The 19,996-nt window shown below is 42.3% G+C and overlaps 2 protein-coding genes across 2 annotated transcripts; one reads left to right on the top strand and one right to left on the bottom strand.

Moving 5' to 3' along the window:
* Positions 1 to 3,501: 3,501 nt before the first annotated feature.
* Positions 3,502 to 4,415, top strand: LOC136485962 (CASP-like protein 1U1). The gene is made up of 2 exons (XM_066482749.1): positions 3,502 to 3,690; positions 3,776 to 4,415. The coding sequence occupies exons 1-2, from the start codon at positions 3,521 to 3,523 to the stop codon at positions 4,149 to 4,151; spliced, it is 546 nt and encodes a 181-aa protein (XP_066338846.1). The 5' UTR covers positions 3,502 to 3,520; the 3' UTR covers positions 4,152 to 4,415.
* A 5,768-nt stretch (positions 4,416 to 10,183) lies between these two features.
* Positions 10,184 to 13,474, bottom strand: LOC136485573 (L-type lectin-domain containing receptor kinase IX.1-like). Its single transcript, XM_066482424.1, has 2 exons — positions 11,821 to 13,474; positions 10,184 to 11,228 (listed from the first exon to the last, which is right to left on the bottom strand). Exons 1-2 carry the CDS (start codon positions 13,341 to 13,343, stop codon positions 10,478 to 10,480), a joined length of 2,274 nt encoding a protein of 757 aa, XP_066338521.1. The 5' UTR covers positions 13,344 to 13,474; the 3' UTR covers positions 10,184 to 10,477.
* Between the last annotated feature and the right edge of the window lie 6,522 nt (positions 13,475 to 19,996).

Raw genomic sequence — 19,996 nt, 5'->3', positions numbered from 1 at the left:
CCCCGCGTGTTGGTCCTGATATTGACCTGCCCTGACCACCATGGAGGAGGATCAGCCACAACAGCGTCACGGTCACACTCCGCCTCCGTCACTTGCTCGGTTAGAACGACGTTGGTGTCACAAAGCCTCGCAACCTTGCCTTGGGCAGCGGCTAATTCCTCTCAGATGGCTGGGAAGCATAATCAGAGCAACCGCTCATCAAAGCAAGACATCTTCAGAAGGATGAAAAGGAAATCTTGCCAAGAACTTACCAAGAAGGTGTGTCTGGGCTTTGGTGCGGGATGCCACGGTGGCGGCCGCTTCCCGCTCCGACCTAGCCATCGCTTCTTGTATGGCCTCCAACTGTGCTCGGAGATGACTCGCTTCATCCCTGGCCATTGTGACTGCCGGTGGCGCTGTGGTTTCCACCACCGTAACACCGACCGGCGATACGGGAGGACTCGCATTGTCAAGCACAAGAAACCTGGAAGAACACCCAGTGAGAAGAAGTGCAAAGCCCCAAGTTCACCCAATTTGGGTCGGAATAGCTACTTACCCAACGAACGAAGGACGGATGCGCGGATAGCGCTCGCTTGCCGCCCGTCTGGCAACCTCCGTCCTTGAGCTCCCCACACCCTCCATCAGATTGGATCTAAGGGGATAGAGCTGGAGGAAGACAAAGAACCAAAGAAAGGGAGGTAAGCTCAACAGTGCACAGATAAAATTATGCACATTTATGCCTCCCCTTTTTTATATAAGCAAGAACCGGCACACAGATGGCATCCCAACCGCACATGCTTCTGCATGGGAAAGCGAGCTGTTAACACCGATGCTCCAGCTTTCGATAAGCAAACTCACCCTCGGATCCCGGCGGTCTGTTTTCAATACACCCTCATCCGAGCCAGTGCAGGCGAGTGGTCTGACACTCAGATCGGGTACTCGTCCCAGCTGACCCCTTCAACAGGTGTAAGCGGTAGTGATTCATTCGCTATCGACCCTGCCCCTCTAGAGTCAGGGGGTATTCGGGAGGGTCACCAGTCTAACTCTAAAACCTTTGACACTCGGTGTCACGTAAATCTCCCAATACCCAGACAAGCTCAAAGTACCATATTTTAGTGAATGTGTGCCGCGTTGGGGGAACCGGAAAACTGGTTGGCCCATGGCTATAACCAAAGTACAAGCTCCTGGAACCAATGAGCATCTTTGGGTGCTAGCTTATCATTAAGTCCAACGGGGGCTACTGTCAGAGATATGGCCAGGGGTACCAGCACCGCCCGTATATATGACCATCACCCAGCTATCGGCCGAGCAACCGTCAAGGAGGAGGCTCACAAGGGCTGACACGATCGACCAACATGGAGATCAAGGCAAACTAAGGCAGGCGTATCTGGATGATAGCTAGGATCAATCTGTTGTAGAAAACTAGGAAATAATCTATTAGCCCGATCGCCCACTCTGTAACCCTACCTCTCCTACCTATATAAAGGAGGATAGGGACCTCGGACTCGGGATCGATCCAATCTTCCACCAATTCCATCTACCTCGTAGCTAGGAGCAACAGCCCCTGTAATTGAGCATACGAATACAAGAGCAGCCGCACCACTAGAGTAGGAATTAGCGTGTACCACGCCCCGAACCAGTATAAATCTCTGTGTCTCGTGTCCTACCATTTGATTCCGTCTACACGATCACGTTGCTGGATATTGCCGGATATTGCCGGAGCAAACAATCCGACAATATGTTTCACACATGTATTGCAAGTGTTTTTTTGGATGTTGCATAAGTGTTTTTGCAAGTGCTTCATATGCATATTTCAAGTGTTCATTTGTCTTTTTTGTATGTTGCAAATGTTGCATCTGGATGTTTTAAAAGTAGATCGGATGCTTCATATGGTATGAAGCGAGATGGAGCGTGAGCAGTCCCCGTGAACACGCAGCCCGGGTGACGTTCCGGCGGCGCCAGCCCCCGTGGGTGTGCAAGACACAGGTGTGGGTGAGCGACGTCTGGACGGCGTGGGCCCACGCGTGGACACGCGAACAGACTGCCGCCACGGGCGTCCGGACATCCTGACGCTAGCGGTTGTGATAAACGTTTAACATTACTTTATACGTATTTTATTTATTCCTGACATTATCCTGACATCAAAGCTTTTATCATGATCTGCATTGAAAAGAGGGTAGTAGAATGTTTTCTAGTGCAGGGTTTCAATTTTGGAAGTCAGCCTGCATATTTTTATTTTATAACCAGTACCGAACATTGAAAGCTACTTATTTAAATAAAAGAAAATGGTGCTCGCAGTTATTGTACTTGTGCTGTGTTTGTTTTAAAAAAGGTCGCAATCAAACAAAAAACAAAACATCTTGGGTGTTTCCATGTGACTGCATCCCCAAAGATCGATGATTTGGGCCTTCCATTCCTTCACATTATAAAAGTAATTACTACCAGAAAAGTAAATCATGACAAGATCCATAGAAGTCTATCTTGTAAGCAACATTCACTTGAAATAAATTACTTTTTATATGAAAAAAATCATGAAAGAGACCTGTTGATTTTTTTAAAAGGAAAAAGTACAGCAACACAATGATGATTATATTAAACAGCTACATGTATCCAGAACATGATTCCTCTTCACTTCATTTAAATGTATTGTAATCCACTTGACTTCGCTGAGATCTTGTGCATCAAATTCTCATCGCGTTTATAGATTTACCAACCTGTCATGATCAAGCATGATAGGAACAGTTCAGGAACTAACAATATAATTTTAAACATGTTAAGTTGTCATGACCATGTTGCGGGCGTCGATGGATTACTGTCGTCATTGACCTATATAATCTTAGATTTGCCCAATTGTTGGTGTGACGTTCTCTTGCTTATTCAGGAACCAGAGCACTGATTATAGTCCAATGTTAAACACATTGTACCTGTTCATGCATTTTGGAACCGTTCAAATAGAAGGAAAACTTAGTGTTCAATTAAATAATCTGATTACTGAATAATAAGATCAATGTCTTGCATCTCGGACCTCGGACAACTTGAAACGAACAGATATTTCTGCATTCCTTATCGACGCAATGTTCCTTCTTAGCTGAATTAATTAGAACAAATTCTGCAACTTGGACGACAACAAGGAAGTTTGAAGGAAAGAAGTCCATTGAATAAGACGCACGATGTAGCCACAATCTGATTATATATATCGCAGATTTCATTCTGCAAATCTCTTCAGAATAGTCAAATGTCACCGTACCAACATGGGTCATCTGAATGTTTCCTTCGGCATACGTGGAGAGCACATAGTTTGGGGATTACAGAGGGATTCAGTGCTAATTGTTAACTGCAAGTGCCAAAACAAAATCTTAGTTTGAAATGAGCCAAGGATCGATGAATCAATTGTTGGTTGCTTCACGCATTCATTCAGAGAGAAGTTCTCCACCACTGCAAGCATCTGCACCCAGTTTCTAGTTTTCTACACAGCTTGGTTTGTGGCTTTGTGCATTGGTCTGGTACTCTTGTTGTCCCTCATTGCCTTCTCTTCTCATCGATGGCCGAGGAGGTGTACAAGGCGCTGAGCCTCCTCTTCCGCATCGCCGCGCTCGGTCTGTCGGTGGCGGCCGCCGTCGTGATGGGCACCGCGAGCCAGCTAGTCATCGTCGACGGCAGCCCCGAATCCTCGAGCTACTCCGCCTCCTACAGCCAGTACAACGCTCTAAGGTACGTAACAAAGAGGCTTGCACATTCAAATGTGATGTTGCCAACGTGCCGTGTTTTGAGATCTGTGCTTCGTGCGTACTTGCAGGTACTTCGTGGCAGCCGGCGCGATCTCGGCCGTCTGCTCGGCGGCGGCGCTGTACCTGTTCGCCGTGCGCGCTGACGCCGCGGTCGCCTCGCTGCCACTAGTGCCCGTCCTCGACGCCGCCGCGCAGGGCTTCCTCTTCTCGGCTGCCGGCGCGGCCTTCGCGACCCGTGACGTGGTTGGCGGCACCGGCACGGCGGCTGGTTCGTGGGGAAGCAACGCGGGAGGAGGCAGCGTGTGCGACTCCGCCGGCGCGTTCTGCGGCAGGGTGATCGTTGCGGCGGCGGCCTGCGCGTTCGCGGCCGTCTCCGCCGCCGTCGCGGCACTGGCCAGGGACGCGAGCGACGGCACCTCGGGAGGGCGGCGTTGTGACTGGTGATAAGCATGCTCGAATCTCGATCGGCCACTGCATGCGTACCATTGCTCGCATCGTCCTTTTCACCTGGGAACGGTGAGGGTTGTAGTTGTAGTACTACCTTGTATATAAGTCTACGGTGATTTTAATCCTTCATCAGTTCAACGGATTCAGTTCTTTTAATTTTTATATCGAACTAAGATACGAGAACTATGCATCTCATGTTTCATCATCATGCATGGATAATATATTATCTATAAATATTAATAAAGAGATAAAATTTCAGCCTCTTTTTGGTCCATTCATTTTTTTTTTTTCGTCTCCCTCTAGCTACTTGACAATGTAGAGTTATTTCTGTTTGGGCTTATATATATAACTCGTGCTCATACTACCGGACAATGGAGAGTTGTTTCCGTCTGGACTTATATATATAACACGTGCTTATATGGCTTAAAATAGCTCTTGTGTAGCATGATATGGAGTCCGATTCCAAAACGTATTGGGTCATGTATGTGACTCATAATACAAATCCAAATAGATCTCTACGATTCTGAATAATATGATTAGAATAGAATCCTAATTCTAATCTAAATAAAAAAATATAAAAGTAGCCAAATAGTAAACTACTCTATACGAATACGAAGATAATAAAAGAGCCAAAATTTCTGCCGGTAATTTTTTCGTCCACCTATCCTAATCACCGACTGCCTCCTCGGTCACCCACTCGGAAGTAGCCCACGCGTTTTACTCCTATGGCACGGAACCGCCCGGAATTTCTGGTGCAAAACGTCCATATCCTTTCCGGTTTTCTCTTTTGTTTTTTTTTTTCACCGTTTGCCCTTCCCGTGTTCGCTTCCTTGACTTGTTTTCTTTTTTTCTTCTTTTCTTCTTTTACTATATGTCATAAATATAATATTTTGGACCTTTAAAACTCTAAATTATTGATGTAATTTTAATGACAAATAAAACTGTAGATCAGAACCTTGATCAATCTAGGATCCAACTAATGAAACTGTAGATTCAAATTTTAGTTATCCAATCTAAATGAAATAAATGTATGTTCATGTTGTACGCGTACACGAGTGAAATACTCGATGAGGGCTGCCATGTAAAAATTGAGTGTGGTCTTTGCCGTAATCATCAAGTATGTTCCCCAACTCTTTGACATCTTACTCATCAACAAATGGATACTATGAAAAATAAAGCTACGATGTATTTACAAGTTAATGTTTATGTGCCTTATACAATGAAAAAAATCTATCAAGGCTACATTTAATTCCATACAAACTTAAGAAGATATTGTCAAATTACTGTCAATATTAACTTATATTATTGTTAATATTAACTTATATTATGAATGTCATGATCATCGTAAAATAAAATATAAATTTTAAAGAAAATAATTACGCATCATTCGGATTCTCATTTGATATTAACTTTTGATAGTTTTTTTTCTTTCATTGCAAGACACGGGCATATATGCCAGTATTAATATTAAAAAGGGAAGCGATTTTTGCGTCCATCTTTGTTACTTTTCACAATGCCTTTGCGCCTCTCATTGTCTCCTCTGGAATCTAAACTCACCACATGTGCTCATATAGCTTAGAACCACCAACATTTATGCGTCCAACAATGGTACTGAATTCGATTTCAATACATATTGGGACGCAATTGTTACACAAATCTCCGATCAACAATTCTTGAGATGACCCAACAACAAGGTGTACGACCCGTTGCAACGCACGAACATCTTTGCTAGTGATATAATAAAAAAAGATGCGGGAATTTTTTTTCTATTTTTGCTTCATTTCATTTCACAGGAGATCTCTCATGTCACTTCATTTTTTATCCAAATCGCGACAAAAGAAAACGTGCAACTAAAATTTTTCATAGGCATGGGTCACCAAATCCATAATCAAAGTGAAAATTTTTGTACTATTGTAATCTTTTCGGTGCACCGTGCACATGTTTAAGCTTAACACTGTATTAAAAAGGCAGCCTGATGCCTTATTCTTTTTTTAGAATTACGCAGTATAATATAGATGCCCACAACATGCACGCACACTCACCCCTATGAATACAGACGCACAAATCCTATCCTTTTGAGCAGCTCCGAAGGACTGAGCCGGCGGGGTCATCGCCTACCACTGAAAGTATAGGGCCGTTAAATCCCGAAATAAATTTAGAAAAATACGAGGACTCGTGTTAAGTCGAGGACTTGAACTCGAGTGGGCATGTTCCACCACATGGAAGCCATATTAACTGATCTATGATCAGTTCACCTGATGCTTTATTCTTGTATACAAATTTAGTTTTGGAACTCAGCTTTCATATGCAGCTTAAACCATAGAGTTTTCCAACTCGCAAAAAAGTATTGGGAGGAAAAAATTAGACTGTCTCCAATAGTTTCCTATAATTCACTCATAAAATATAGAAATATAGAAGATAATTTTACATTAGGAATCCTATATACTATTTCCAAATTAACCTATATATATATATATATATATATATATATATATATATATATATATATATATATATATATATATATATATATTCTCTATTGTATGTTTGCATCAGGAACCTTTTTCTACTCTTTATTCTTTCCCACGTCTTTCCACCTTAAATTGGGACGGTGATAAATCCGTGGAAGACGCGCGGATATATCCGCGCGTTCGGTGATTTTTTCGAAGTGGCAAAAGATTAAGAGGTGGTATTGTAAACTCTTCGAGATTGATTTTTTCTATTCTTGACAAAAATTCTAGATGCATGATTTATTGGGAACTCTTAGAGGTTGGTTGAAACAGGAAGGGATCAGAGCCGTTAATTTTATTTTACTGCGACTACCATATACACCGGAGTAGCAGACCAAGAAAAATATTCCTAGCATACTAAGCCCTTTTCTAAAATGTAGGTCCTATATAATCGAAGGCTAATTGGGTGGCCCGTCCTTGCCTGACACAGGCCCATTAAGGCAAGGCCCGAGTAGAATTAGATCGGGCCCTATTGCTCAGGGTGCCGTGCCTATCCATGGGCTATGCTTCCGGTCTATGCATGGCCCTACAAGGTATTGGTCGTATTTTTATATTTTTTGATTTGAAGGAAAGGTATTGGTCGTATTGGTCGTTGTGGCCTGTGGGTTGATCTAGGCTGGTTTGGGGTTCCAACCGTTTGGAACCAAACCATGAATGAACAGGCCTATTTGTGGGCCACCATTGGCGCCACGTCCAGTTTCTGCTTCGCGTCAGCCTTCTTAGGTAAGATTAGTGGTGACAGAGGATTGGCTTGGCAACCAGAAGTATTATGTAGTAGTTACGTGGAGAGATGATTTAAATATTAAAGTGTGTAAATGAAAGGAAGTAAACAAAATACAAGAGATCACATATAGGGATGAAAAAGGCAGGGTATCGGATCCTGATATCACATTTTACTACATTTTAATTTGAAATACAAATATGGATTTGGATATTTTTGAATAGAAATACAAAACAGATGTCTCGGATTTGAATAGGAATACAAAACAGTTGCACTCAACCAAAAGTTACCCCAACGGTCTAACTCCACGAAATCTAGATTCACCAAAATGGTGGATCGGGAGGCCAGATTCAACGTTTTGGTGGAGCTTCTCAAGGGGTGCTCCACCAAACTCAAATTGGCGGAGTTAGAAAAAGCTATCCGTCACTGCCACTAGTTACACACCTCCCTCCCATACTAGTTGGTTTTCTATTCTATTCTTCTCCTTCTCGTGAACACCAGACTCCGTCACCCGCCTCCTCCCTCCCGCCGCGACCAACAGGGAGGCCACTGCTGAACAACGAGCTCCCCAACTCCGGAACTTGTCCCCCTTTTTCTCCCCAACCCCTTTCTGCCCCATGGATGCCAGTACGTCTGGTTTGGCTGGGGCACGGCCCATTGAACGCCGGCGCAACTCGCCTAGCCGAGGCGCGGCCCCCCTAGCCGCCAGCACGGCTGGCTTCGCCAGGGGCGTGGCACCCCTGGGAGCCGGTGCAGCTAGCCTGGCCAGGGCGCTACCCTCCTAGCCGCCAACACGGTTGGCCTGCCCACGGCACAACCCCCTTGGTTGTGAAGTTTTTTTAGACCGTGAAGAAATAAAGAACACCGCGTAGTTTTTTTCAGACACCAACACATGGGGCCTATCTCGAGGGCAAATCAGTGCATTCCAACTAGAATGCCTTGTGTGGATCTAAAGTTGTTGTAGCCGAATAGTTTCCTGGTAGATCCATAATGGATCTTAGATCCACTAATGTAGCTGCTCTACGGTGAATCCTAGATCTAGATTTACTTGTTCAATGGTGGAGCTATCCCAAACAGCCCTAAATGCTTTCCTAATCGCACTTGCATATCTATGTGGGGAGATGTGGCGGCAATGTGGTGGAGAATATTGGGACTCGAGAGATGGACAGAGGCGATGATGGAGCTTCGGATTGGGCAAAATCTGTCACAGATACAACCGTGTTGAGAAGAGATTATTAGATCATGGATACAAATGTTTTCCTCACACCGCCTGCGGATGCCAAGACACACCAAGTTACTCTGTGGTGTAAAGTGTGCTTCACCTGATGCCTCAGGTCCCAAGTTCGGTTCACAAGAGCCCAAGATAAAGACCTCTCATTGAGTTTTTTTTTTTTGGCTCTTACTGTATATTTTCTTGGATGTTGCGGTGTTGTCCTACATTCCTTGGCAGCCAACCAGCCTTCAAGAAAATCATCCTTGAGTGCCAAAACATACAAAGAAAACAATTTCCTTTATCCTCTATCCATGACAGAGTTTGCTTGATGGTTTAAGCATTTTTCTTGACAGTTTTTGGCTCTCAAGTTAATTCGGAATTTTTATAGTGATTTGATTTATTTTTTAGTTCCTCCCCGAACATAACCTTGATGACCATGTCTTCTTACCTCGTCGCATAGGTTGTATTTTGTTGTTTAGTTTCTTTTTTTTAACATGAAAGTTTGAGTAAAGACGCTCATAAACATACACGCACACTCATTCCCATGAACACATACACACATGCTTTATATTGATGACCACCTCCAAAAGATTTAGCCGACAGATCTCAAATATGATGAAATAATTTTAAATAATAATAATTTTAAACAATAGAATAAATCTAAGAAAATCTGTGCATTAGGCCCCGTTCGGCTTATCTTATAATCTGACTTATTCGGCTCCTTTTTTCAGCCGGAACAGTGTTTTTCTCTCACAATAATTCAGCCGGAACAGTGTTTTTCAGCCAATTTTAGCCAATCGAACGAGACTATATATATATATATATATATATATATATATATATATATATATATATATATATATATATATGTTAAGTTGAAGACTTGACCTGAATGGGCAGTCTCCGCCATAAAAGAACCAATTTTTTTATCTAAGTGCTTCGTTTTTTAAAAAGGGTTTGGTGGCTTTTTTGGAGTATCGAAGCATACTATCAAATATGCCCGTGCGTTGCATCGCCGGACGCGAGTTGTTCTAACACATATGACGACGGATCCAATATGTTTTGAAATCGTACTCCGTATCGCCCTAGACAAGAGCTATTCTAACTCGTATCAGCATGAGCTATATTATAAGTCCGGACATAAGAAACTCTCTATTGTCCGCTAGTTAGAGGAAGACAGACAAAAAAATAGATGGATGAAAAAATGGGCTGAAATTTTGCCTCTTCATTATTAGGTATAGATATAGATATAAATAGGACCCTACTGTTTATCCGTAGTAGAATTTGGACAGGTAGCAAGATGTCATATTTTTTTTTAGAATTACATAGTACAATGTAGATGCCCAACACGCATGCACACTAACCTCTATGAACACACGTGCACAAACCTACTCCTATGAGCATCTCTAAAGAACTGAGCCAGCAGATCTCGAGATTCATGAAGTCACCATATATAGGTGCCTCGCTGTCGACTGGGACGTCGCCTACCATTGAAAGCATAGCACCGTTAAATCCTAAAATAAATCTGGGGACTCAGCCTCTTGCGCAAGTTGAGTGGAAATCTGGGGACACGTACTTTTGGGTATGAAGGTGAAACAGATGTTCTTTCATTTTGGAACGTTCATAATAAAAGATGGATCCCAAATTAGATGCTCGGAGGACAATTGGTTGGGAAACAAAACACTTCGCGAACAATAATATTCAAGCTTATACAACATAGCAAGAAATAAACAGGCTACAATTGCTGAAGTTCTTAGTTCATCCCCGCCAAATTTGTCTTGGCGCAGGGATCTAATAGGCGCAAAGTTAGCTAAGAAATAAACAAGCTACAATTGCAGTTTGCTTATTAAAGTTTGAACAGTACACAACAATAATTATACTACCATGTAGAATGGGGTGGTAGGACTACTGGTAAAGTGGCAAACGACTCCGACGAGCCTGCCGTCGTGCCAGCGGTCTCTGCCGAGCGGACTCCGCTAGCGAAGGAGCTGCCGGAGACACCAGAGTCATCGACGACCGTCGAGGCAACGTTGCCAACAGATGGTGGCGTCGCCAGCTTGCTGTACATGTGTAACGAGAGCGCCGGCAGCTTCAACTCCTCGGACTGCAGGACCTGCATGGCCTCAGCGATGGATGGGCGCTGCCCGGGGTCACGGTGCGCGCACCAGAGCCCGACGAGCAGAGCACGCTCCATCTGCCGGTCATGGGCTTCGTCTCCCCGCAGCCGCACATCAGCGGCATCCAGGACGCGGCCGACGCCCTGCTGGCAGTACAAGGTCTCTACCCACTTGAGGAGCGAGAAAGACGGATCCTGGCGGTCCACAGGTGACCGGCCGGAGACGATCTCGAGCAGGACGACGCCGAAGCTGTAGATGTCTGACTCTGTGCTTCGGCGGTGCGTGTTGACGAACTCCGGATCGATGTACCCCATGGTGCCCTTGACGAGGTCCGTCGTCTGCGGGCCGGTGCCATGGTCACCGAGGCGGGCCAGACCGAAGTCTCCCAGCTTTGCGTTGTAGGACGAGTCAAGCAAGATGTTGCTTGGCTTTATGTCACCGTGCACAACACGTTGATCCCAGTCCCGATGGAGGTAGTGTAGTGCTGATCCCAATCCCAGAATAATCTTGTACCTATAGATAGTATTTGATTTAATCTTGTACCACAAAGTTAATTTGTAGTTTTAATATATACCACCGAATGCATTCATGCATGATTTTCCTATTAATAATTATGAACCAGCTTCCACATTAATAATCACAAGACACGATTGGAAAAATAATGATAAATCCCACAAATCGTCACAAAATTCTGAAACACCAACCCATTAGTCTTATAGCTTGTACTTAGTCCGTTTCAAATTATAAGTCGTCCTGGCTTTTCTATAGACAGTTTTTAGTATGTGTTTAGACATGGTATATATTCTACATGGTCAAAGGTGAAAAAATTACAAAAATAGATGATGGATTTATTGCTAATTAGTTTGTAAAATTAACAAAGAAGAAAAAAAGAATATGAAGTATCCAATGGGTTTTGCGTTAGATAAAATGAAGATAGAAATTATTCGCAAACATTAGTAAATTTGATTAGTTGTTGGAGTTAAATACAATTTCTTCTAGTGTTCTAAGCCAGTTCAGGAGTATTGGTTCGATAGAATAGTGAAGGAAAAAAGATATAACTATAACCGAGTAACAATTAATGTTATTGATAGGATGCATGTTGTACCTCTCGGGCCAATTTAAGACCTTGTCAGTGCTGTAGATGTGTTTGTCAAGGCTCCCTTCGGGCATGAGCTCGTAGACAAGCAAGAGTCCTCTACGGCTATCACACCAGCCTAGCAGTTGCACAAGATTGCGATGCCTTAGACGTGCTATGATCTTTACCTCAGCCTCGAACTCTTTCCGGCTCTGAGACAATGACTCCGAGTTGAACTTCTTGATGGCTACCTCCTGCCGCCGCCGCTGCAGCTGCAGCTGCTGCTGGTGCTGGTCTTCATTGTCGTCCTCGTTAGAAGAACCGGGGAGCCGGCCCTGGTACACGCTGCCAAACCCCCCACGCCCAAGCAAATTCTCGTCTGCGAATCCGCCGGTTGCAGCGGCGAGATCGCGGTAGTGGTAACGTCTTGGACCGGCGACACTCATTTCGAAGGTGGCAGCCTCGCCGTTGTTTTGCTCGTCGGATTCCTCACTGTCGGAACCTTGACTTGGGCGGCGATTTCTTGCATGCGTCCTCCATAGGAGAAGGACGGCACCTGCACATACGAGAACAGATCCTGTAGGAACTAGTACCTCGAGTAGTAATTTCGCCGAGGGCTCTGGTTTGATGACTGCCCCGGCAACCTCTGCCAACTTGGGTTCTTGGAGTGTCGAGTTGAAGGACCAAGACAGGAGCTGGTGCAGCTCCACACAGTCGCCGGTCGATGCTGAGAATCCGACAGCCACAATCTCCGGCAAGCTTTGTGTAAGGTTGACGGTCGTGTTCAGGGCGTACGGAGTACCGTTGATCTGCAGATCAACGGCTAGCATCTGGGTCACGTTGTCGTAGCTGATCATGGCCGCCTTGGTGAAGGGGGATGTGAGGTTGTTCATCCCTGGAGTGTCCGTGCTCGCCACAGACACGATGGAGTTGACATCGATGCCGATGTGCTGGATGGTACTGTTGTCCCATCCCACATTATAGAATGTGTCGAACTCGACGGCAACAACCCGATTGTCACCCGTTGCGTTGAAATGGTTGCTGGGGTTGAAAAGGTAGAGGTCGCCGCCTTCCATTGCGGTTGCGTTGGGCAGGACGATGCCGCCGCCGGTGCTCGAGTTAGAGTTAGGCCAAGGCGCAAGGAAGAAGGCCATGCCGTCGCCCGTCTGAGATGCCCATGTGTCCATGCACCGGTTGGAGTCGGACGGCGTGAGGTTGAAGGAGAAAGTGGTGGTGAAGCTCGCTACCTCGCCGGTGCTCTCTTTCCATAGCGGCACGGGCAGCTTGTACCACACCCGACCTTGGCTGTCGGTGATTTCTCCTCGGAGGTCCTTTGTCAGCTCGATGGCTGATGTGGTCTTGTCGAAATGCGCATCGCGGTAGCACATGAGCTCGAGTCCGCCGCAGGGGTCGTCACCAGTAGTGTTGGAAAAGTTGAAGCTGAATGAAACCGATGACGACGAAGGAACGTGCATGCATAGCACCAAGAAAGAGTAGCTGAGGCAGATGAAAGCGAGAGAATATAAGGGGGCTGATGCGCTCGCGCGAGCCATCGTTGGAGCTTGGCAAGAAAACAATGCTTCTCGTATATATATCGCGGTAGTAGTAACTCTGCCTTTTGTTTATTGACTGGCTCTGTTGGGGTGACCGTGACTTTGGCTGAAGAGAGGAGCAGTCCAAGTCGTCGTCTCTACGGTTCATATCTCTTCCACTGCTTCTCCACAACAGTCCAAGTCGTCGTCTCTACGTCCCGTCATAGGCCAACCCCAGTCAACACGTGAATTTACTTGCATGCCCATCACTGCAGCTTCCAGGAAGAAGCACTGATGATGATGATGATGCGGACACCAAAGGACGACGAGTCCCATCTGCCTATACAGTGTTTATCTTGTGCGTGAGACGAATAAGGTCCTGTTTGGTTATCTAAAATTCATGTCACTTCGAATGTTTGATACATGTATGGAGTATTAAATATAGATTAATTATTAAACTAATTGCACAACTTGCGACTAATTTGCGAGACGAATCTTTTTAGCCTAATTAGTCCATGATTTGACAACGTTGTGCTACAGTAAACATGTGCTAATGACAGATTAATTAGGCTTAAAAAATCATCTCGCTAATTAGCCTCCATCTATGCAATTGGTTTTGTAATTAATCTATATTTAATGTTCCTTATTAGTATCTAAACATTTGATGTGACATAAATTTTAGAAGCGACTAAAGAACCAAACACCCCCTAAGCCAGCTAATTGATACAGAGAGGCAAAGTCAAGCTGGTCGGCGTTGGGGTATTTTTTTTAACACTTTTTGTAAACTAATTCTAAATCTAACACTCTTTTATTTTTAAAAGTTTGTTGTAGAGCCTACTCATAAATTAGATCTGCAGTATAGATCTGCGGTACAGACATGGGGTGTTTGGTTCCACCTACTAAAGTTTAGTCTATGTCACATCGAATGTTTGACACTAATTTAAAGTATTAAACGTAGACTAATTACAAAACTAATTGCACAGATTGAGACTAATTTGCAAGACGAATCTATTAAGCCTAATTAGTCTATGATTTGACAATGTGGTGCTACACTAAACATATGCTAATGATTGATTAATTAACCTTAATAGATTTATCTCACGAATTAGTCATGACTTCTGTAATTAATTTTATTATTAATATACGAACACCCGATGTGATATCTGATGTGGTACCCGATGTGACACCTCCTAAGTTGCGTGTTCTTTTCTGTGGGGGAATCTAACCATGAGTGAAATAATGAATTTGGTTTGTTGAGGAAGGCTTGACTTGCATCGAGATCTCGTTTATGAGTATACAAGAGTCGTAGTAATAACGAAGTTGGCTTTTTTGGGGAAGACTTGACTTGCATCGAGATGCGCCAGGCGTGCATAATTTTAAATACAAAAAAGGGAGATTAGTTCTCTGATCTTGTGCCAAAAAGATTGATCAACTTGTGCTTCGCCCTGACATACATTAATTTACAGTTGGATTAGGGCTCACTGCACAAGAAGGTGGTATCGAGTATGCCAACCATAACTTGTACTCCCTCTGTTCTAAATTATAAATTACTTTGACTTATTTAGTATATTAATTTGTTATGTATCTAGATATAATATATGTCTAGATGTATAATAAAATGGATGTATAAAAAAAAAAGTTAAAACAACTTGTAATTTGGAACGGATGTAGTATTTAAAAACTACCATTTGTCCTTCAGTGTGAAGGAAAGATCATAAACTAATTTCAAAATTTGAAATTTGAAATTTAAAATTTAAAATTATCAAACAATCTTGGATATTGATATGGTCTATATGAAAGTTATAGTTCTCAATACAATCTACAACTTTGTCGTTGAAAATTTTTTGTTTGTAGTCATTTAGTATCCCAAAATTTAATTTTAAATTTCAAGTTTCAAAATCTATAAACATACAATAATATTTTGGGACCCAAAACAGTTTTAATTCAAAAACTTTTCAACTACGAAGTCGTAGATCGCGTCGAGGGCTTCAATTTTGATATAAAGTTTGTCTTCATTCGGGTTCATATAAAAAAGTTATGAATTACTTTTTGATATAAAGTTTTTAGATTACCCTGTTTTGACCCAGATGAGACTAAGTTTAGGGAGCGGGATGACACAACTGAACAAGTTTGAGGACTTAAACGGTCGATTTGCAAGTTTAGAGACCGGGATGACACAGTCGAATAAGTTTAGGGACCGAGATGACACAGATGAACAAGTTTGAGGACATAAACGGTCGATTTGCGAGTTTAAGGACCGAGATGACACAGCAGTACAAGTTTAGGGACCGCTGGTGCACTTTACTCATTTTTTTATGTTACGGTGGGTTCCATATATTGGTCCATATAGACTCTTACACAAATAGTAGCTATAGCTCACTGATATAAAAGCTGACCATATGGACTACCAAGTTCATATTGTGGTTGCTCTCAGCTGCGTTTCACTTAACGTTGTATACTGAGGTCGTACTCATACAAGAACATGTATGCATGCATAGTAAAATAACATGATGATGGCATGGTTTGCTACAAATTTAAAAATCTATAGTTTACAAATTAAAAATGTAAATTAAATTTTGATTACACTATTGTGTTTATTGTAATAAATCCTTTAAAACAAGACCTACATGGATATATGTAGATAAATTTTATTATCGAACATTTATCTCATAAAGAAAGAACATTCTCTTTTATTATATAGAGACCATGTTTAGGATCAGCAAACAATGTTCCATCTTCACAAGGGAACAATATTTCAGATCTGGGAGAACAAATTATAGGGTAATACGATAGTATTATAATATCTGTGAAAATAATATATATGCTCACTATAAGAGATTGGGCCTTCTATGACAATTTTCTGGATTACGACGGACCGTCTATGACAACAGCATATTGTCAGAGAAGGGGTACTGTGACAAGAAAAAGGCTGTTGGGCGCCCCCGATCTGGGAGAACAAATTATAGGGTAATACGATAGTATTATAAAGAAAGAACATTCTCTTTTATTATATAGAGACCATGTTTAGGATCAGCAAACAATGTTCCATCTTCACAAGGGAACAATATTTCAGATCTGGGAGAACAAATTATAGGGTAATACGATAGTATTATAATATCTGTGAAAATAATATATATGCTCACTATAAGAGATTGGGCCTTCTATGACAATTTTCTGGATTACGACGGACCGTCTATGACAACAGCATATTGTCAGAGAAGGGGTACTATGACAACAGCATAATATATATGCTCACCATAGATGGACTGGGCGCCCCCGATCAGGGCGCGAGGTCAAGGCCCAAGTGGCCGTTGGGCCACTGTGGTTGGGAGATCAAACCAACACCATATATTGGTCCATATAGACTCCTGCACAAATAGTAGCTATAGCTCACTGATATAAAAGCTGACCATATGGACTACCAAGTTCATATTGTGGTTGCTCTCAGCTGCGTTTCACTTAACGTTGTATACTGAGGTGGTACTCATACAAGAACATGTATGCATGCATAGTAAAATAACATGATGATGGCATGGTTTGCTACAAATTTAAAAATCTATAGTTTACAAATTAAAAATGTAAATTAAATTTTGATTACACTATTGTGTTTATTGTAATAAATCCTTTAAAACAAGACCCGCATGGATATATGTAGATAAATTTTATTATCGAACATTTATCTCATAAAGAAAGAACATTCTCTTTTATTATATAGAGACCATGTTTAGGATCAGCAAACAATGTTCCATCTTCACAAGGGAACAATATTCCAGATCTGGGAGAACAAATTATTGGGTAATATGATAGTATTATAATATCTGTGAAAATAATATATATGCGCTTTTGTATTTACTATCTTGTATATAGAGTTGAGGCCAACAACACGAAAAAAAAGAGATTTACCTGGGCTCCTAGAGCGCATGGGCCGCTGCCTCCACTTATCATTATTGGGTCTAGAAAAAGGAGTAGAGAAACAACCCAGGCAACTGCGCGCGTGGAAGTAGGAAGTACTCAGCGCATGGTTCTAGGCCGACGTGTAACTGTTACTCGCTCCGTCCTAAATAAATATTGTTCACTCTCAATAAATAATTTTAACTAATTTTATATAAAAATATTAATATATATATATATATATATAAATATTAATATATATATAGATGTTTCCTTCGATGTGATGGATGAATTATTGAGCGATGCCTCAGTCAGAGCTGAATCAGTCGAGTGGCAGAGCTGAGCGATTGATAACCTGACGACGACATGGATGGTAAGTCTCTCAAGCTGCACCACTCATTTGTTTATTGGAACCATTAAAATAAATTACCCATAGCAGTTTGCTCGGTTGGCAGCGTTCCCCGTAGTGACAAGCTCCAGGTCGGAAGTTGGACTCCCCACATTCGCATGCGTAGGTTTACACATTATAAAAAAATCTCGTTGTCAGTCTCATGCTAAAAACACATGCGTCACAGTCTTCACATGGACTGCACTGCCGCTATATATAAGTGGAATAGGGTTCGAAGATTTTCTCGATCTACGTTAAGCACATGTTTAAGGGCTGGCACAGTCTCACGTGAGCTACGCTGCCTCATGTATACATATAAGTGGAGCAGAGGTTTGAGGATTTTCTCGATCTGCGTGAAGCACATGTCTAAAGGCAGGCACAGTCTCACGTGAGCTACGCTGCCGCTATGCATAAGAGCAAGTATAATAGCAGGCTGTAAACCGACTAAATGCTGAGGTGTAAGAGAGAGGGGAGAAGAGAGAGAAGAAGCGGGCTGTAAGCTTACAGCCGGCTTGGGCACAAGAACCAAGAAAGTCTGTGAGAGAGACAAGTGGGCCATGTATTAACTGTAAAGAGCTAACTAGTATATGAGTGGGCTGAGAGAAGGCTGTAAGGAACCTTACAGCCAGCAAGCCGGCTGTATTATTAGCCTTGCTCTAAGTGAAACATGCGTTCGAGAATTTTCTCAATCTACATGAAAATAACTTTTTCGATCTACGTGAGAAGATCACTTTTTATCTTAACCAGAAACCCGAGGGGTGTCTCCCACATGGATGATGTTTTTTTATTTATGAAAGTCCTGCCCCTTTTCTTGTCCCCAACTCCCCACCACCGCTCCTATCGGCTCCATGGAGTTCGCGACAGGGGCACCGGGCACTCTCTGCTTGATGCGTCTGATCTTTCATCATCATGCATGGATGATATAACAAAAAGAGGTGCGGGTATTATTTTTCATTTTAGCCTCGCTTCATTTCGCAGCATATCTCTCATGTCACTTCATTTTTTTTATGTTACGGTGGGTTCCATATATTGGTCCATATAGACTCCTGCACAAATAGTAGCTATAGCTCACTGATATAAAAGCTGACCATATGGACTACTAAGTTCATATTGTGGTTGCTCTCAGCTGCGTTTCACTTAACGTTGTATACTGAGGTCGTACTCATACAAGAACATGTATGCATGCATAGTAAAATAACATGATGATGGCATGATTTGCTACAAATTTAAAAATCTATAGTTTACAAATTAAAAATGTAAATTAAATTTTGATTACACTATTGTGTTTATTGTAATAAATCCTTTAAAACAAGACCTACATGGATATATGTAGATAAATTTTATTATCGAACATTTATCTCATAAAGAAAGAACATTCTCTTTTATTATATAGAGACCATGTTTAGGATCAGCAAACAATGTTCCATCTTCACAAGGGAACAATATTCCAGATCTGGGAGAACAAATTATAGGGTAATACGATAGTATTATAATATCTGTGAAAATAATATATATGCTCACTATAAGAGATTGGGCCTTCTATGACAATTTTCTGGATTACGACGGACCTTCTATGACAACAGCATATTGTCAGAGAAGGGGTACTGTGACAAGAAAAAGCCAACAATTGTCACAATCAGTGTCAGAATTACTGATTGTGACAATTTTTAGGATTCGGTCATAATTACAGGCTTTTTCTTATCACAATACCCCTTCTCTGAAAATATGCTGTTGTCATAGAAGGTCCGTCATAATCCAGAAAATTGTCATAGAAGACCCAATCTCTTGTAGTGGCTTTTGTATTTACTATCTTGTATATAGAGTTGAGGCCAACAACAAGAAAAAAAAAGAGATTTACCTGGGCTCCTAGAGCGCATGGGCCGCTGCCTCCACTTATCATTATTGGGTCTAGAAAAAGGAGTAGAGAAACAACCCAGGCAACTGCGCGCGTGAAAGTAGGAAGTACTCAGCGCATGGTTCTAGGCCGACGTGTAACTGTTACTCGCTCCGTCCTAAATAAATATTGTTCACTCTCAATAAATAATTTTAACTAATTTTATATAAAAATATTAATATATATATAAATATTAATATATATATAGATCTTTCCTTCGATGTGATGGATGAATTATTGAGCGATGCCTCAGTCAGAGCTGAATCAGTCGAGTGGCAGAGCTGAGCGATTGATAACCTGACGACGACATGGATGGTAAGTCTCTCAAGCTGCACCACTCATTTGTTTATTGGAACCATTAAAATAAATTACCCATAGCAGTTTGCTCGGTTGGCAGCGTTCCCCGTAGTGACAAGCTCCAGGTCGGAAGTTGGACTCCCCACCTTCGCATGCGTAGGTTTACACATTATAAAAAAATCTCGTTGCCAGTCTCATGCTAAA

Source organism: Miscanthus floridulus, chromosome 10 (assembly GCF_019320115.1).
Source record: "Miscanthus floridulus cultivar M001 chromosome 10, ASM1932011v1, whole genome shotgun sequence".
In the NCBI taxonomy this organism is placed as follows: Eukaryota; Viridiplantae; Streptophyta; class Magnoliopsida; order Poales; family Poaceae; genus Miscanthus; species Miscanthus floridulus.
The sequence above is the reverse complement of the archived record's forward strand: the minus strand, read 5'-3'. Positions and strand labels throughout refer to the sequence as shown.

Excerpts from the sequence above, each read along its gene's own strand:
- LOC136485962 (XM_066482749.1), top strand. The coding sequence starts at position 3,521 with ATGGCCGAGGAGGTGTACAAGGCGCTGAGCCTCCTCTTCCGCATCGCC. Across the intron at positions 3,691-3,775 it reads AGCCAGTACAACGCTCTAAG|GTACTTCGTGGCAGCCGGCG; the intron begins GTACGTAACAAA and ends GCGTACTTGCAG.
- LOC136485573 (XM_066482424.1), bottom strand. The coding sequence starts at position 13,343 with ATGGCTCGCGCGAGCGCATCAGCCCCCTTATATTCTCTCGCTTTCATC. Across the intron at positions 11,229-11,820 it reads GTCTTAAATTGGCCCGAGAG|GTACAAGATTATTCTGGGAT; the intron begins GTACAACATGCA and ends TACTATCTATAG.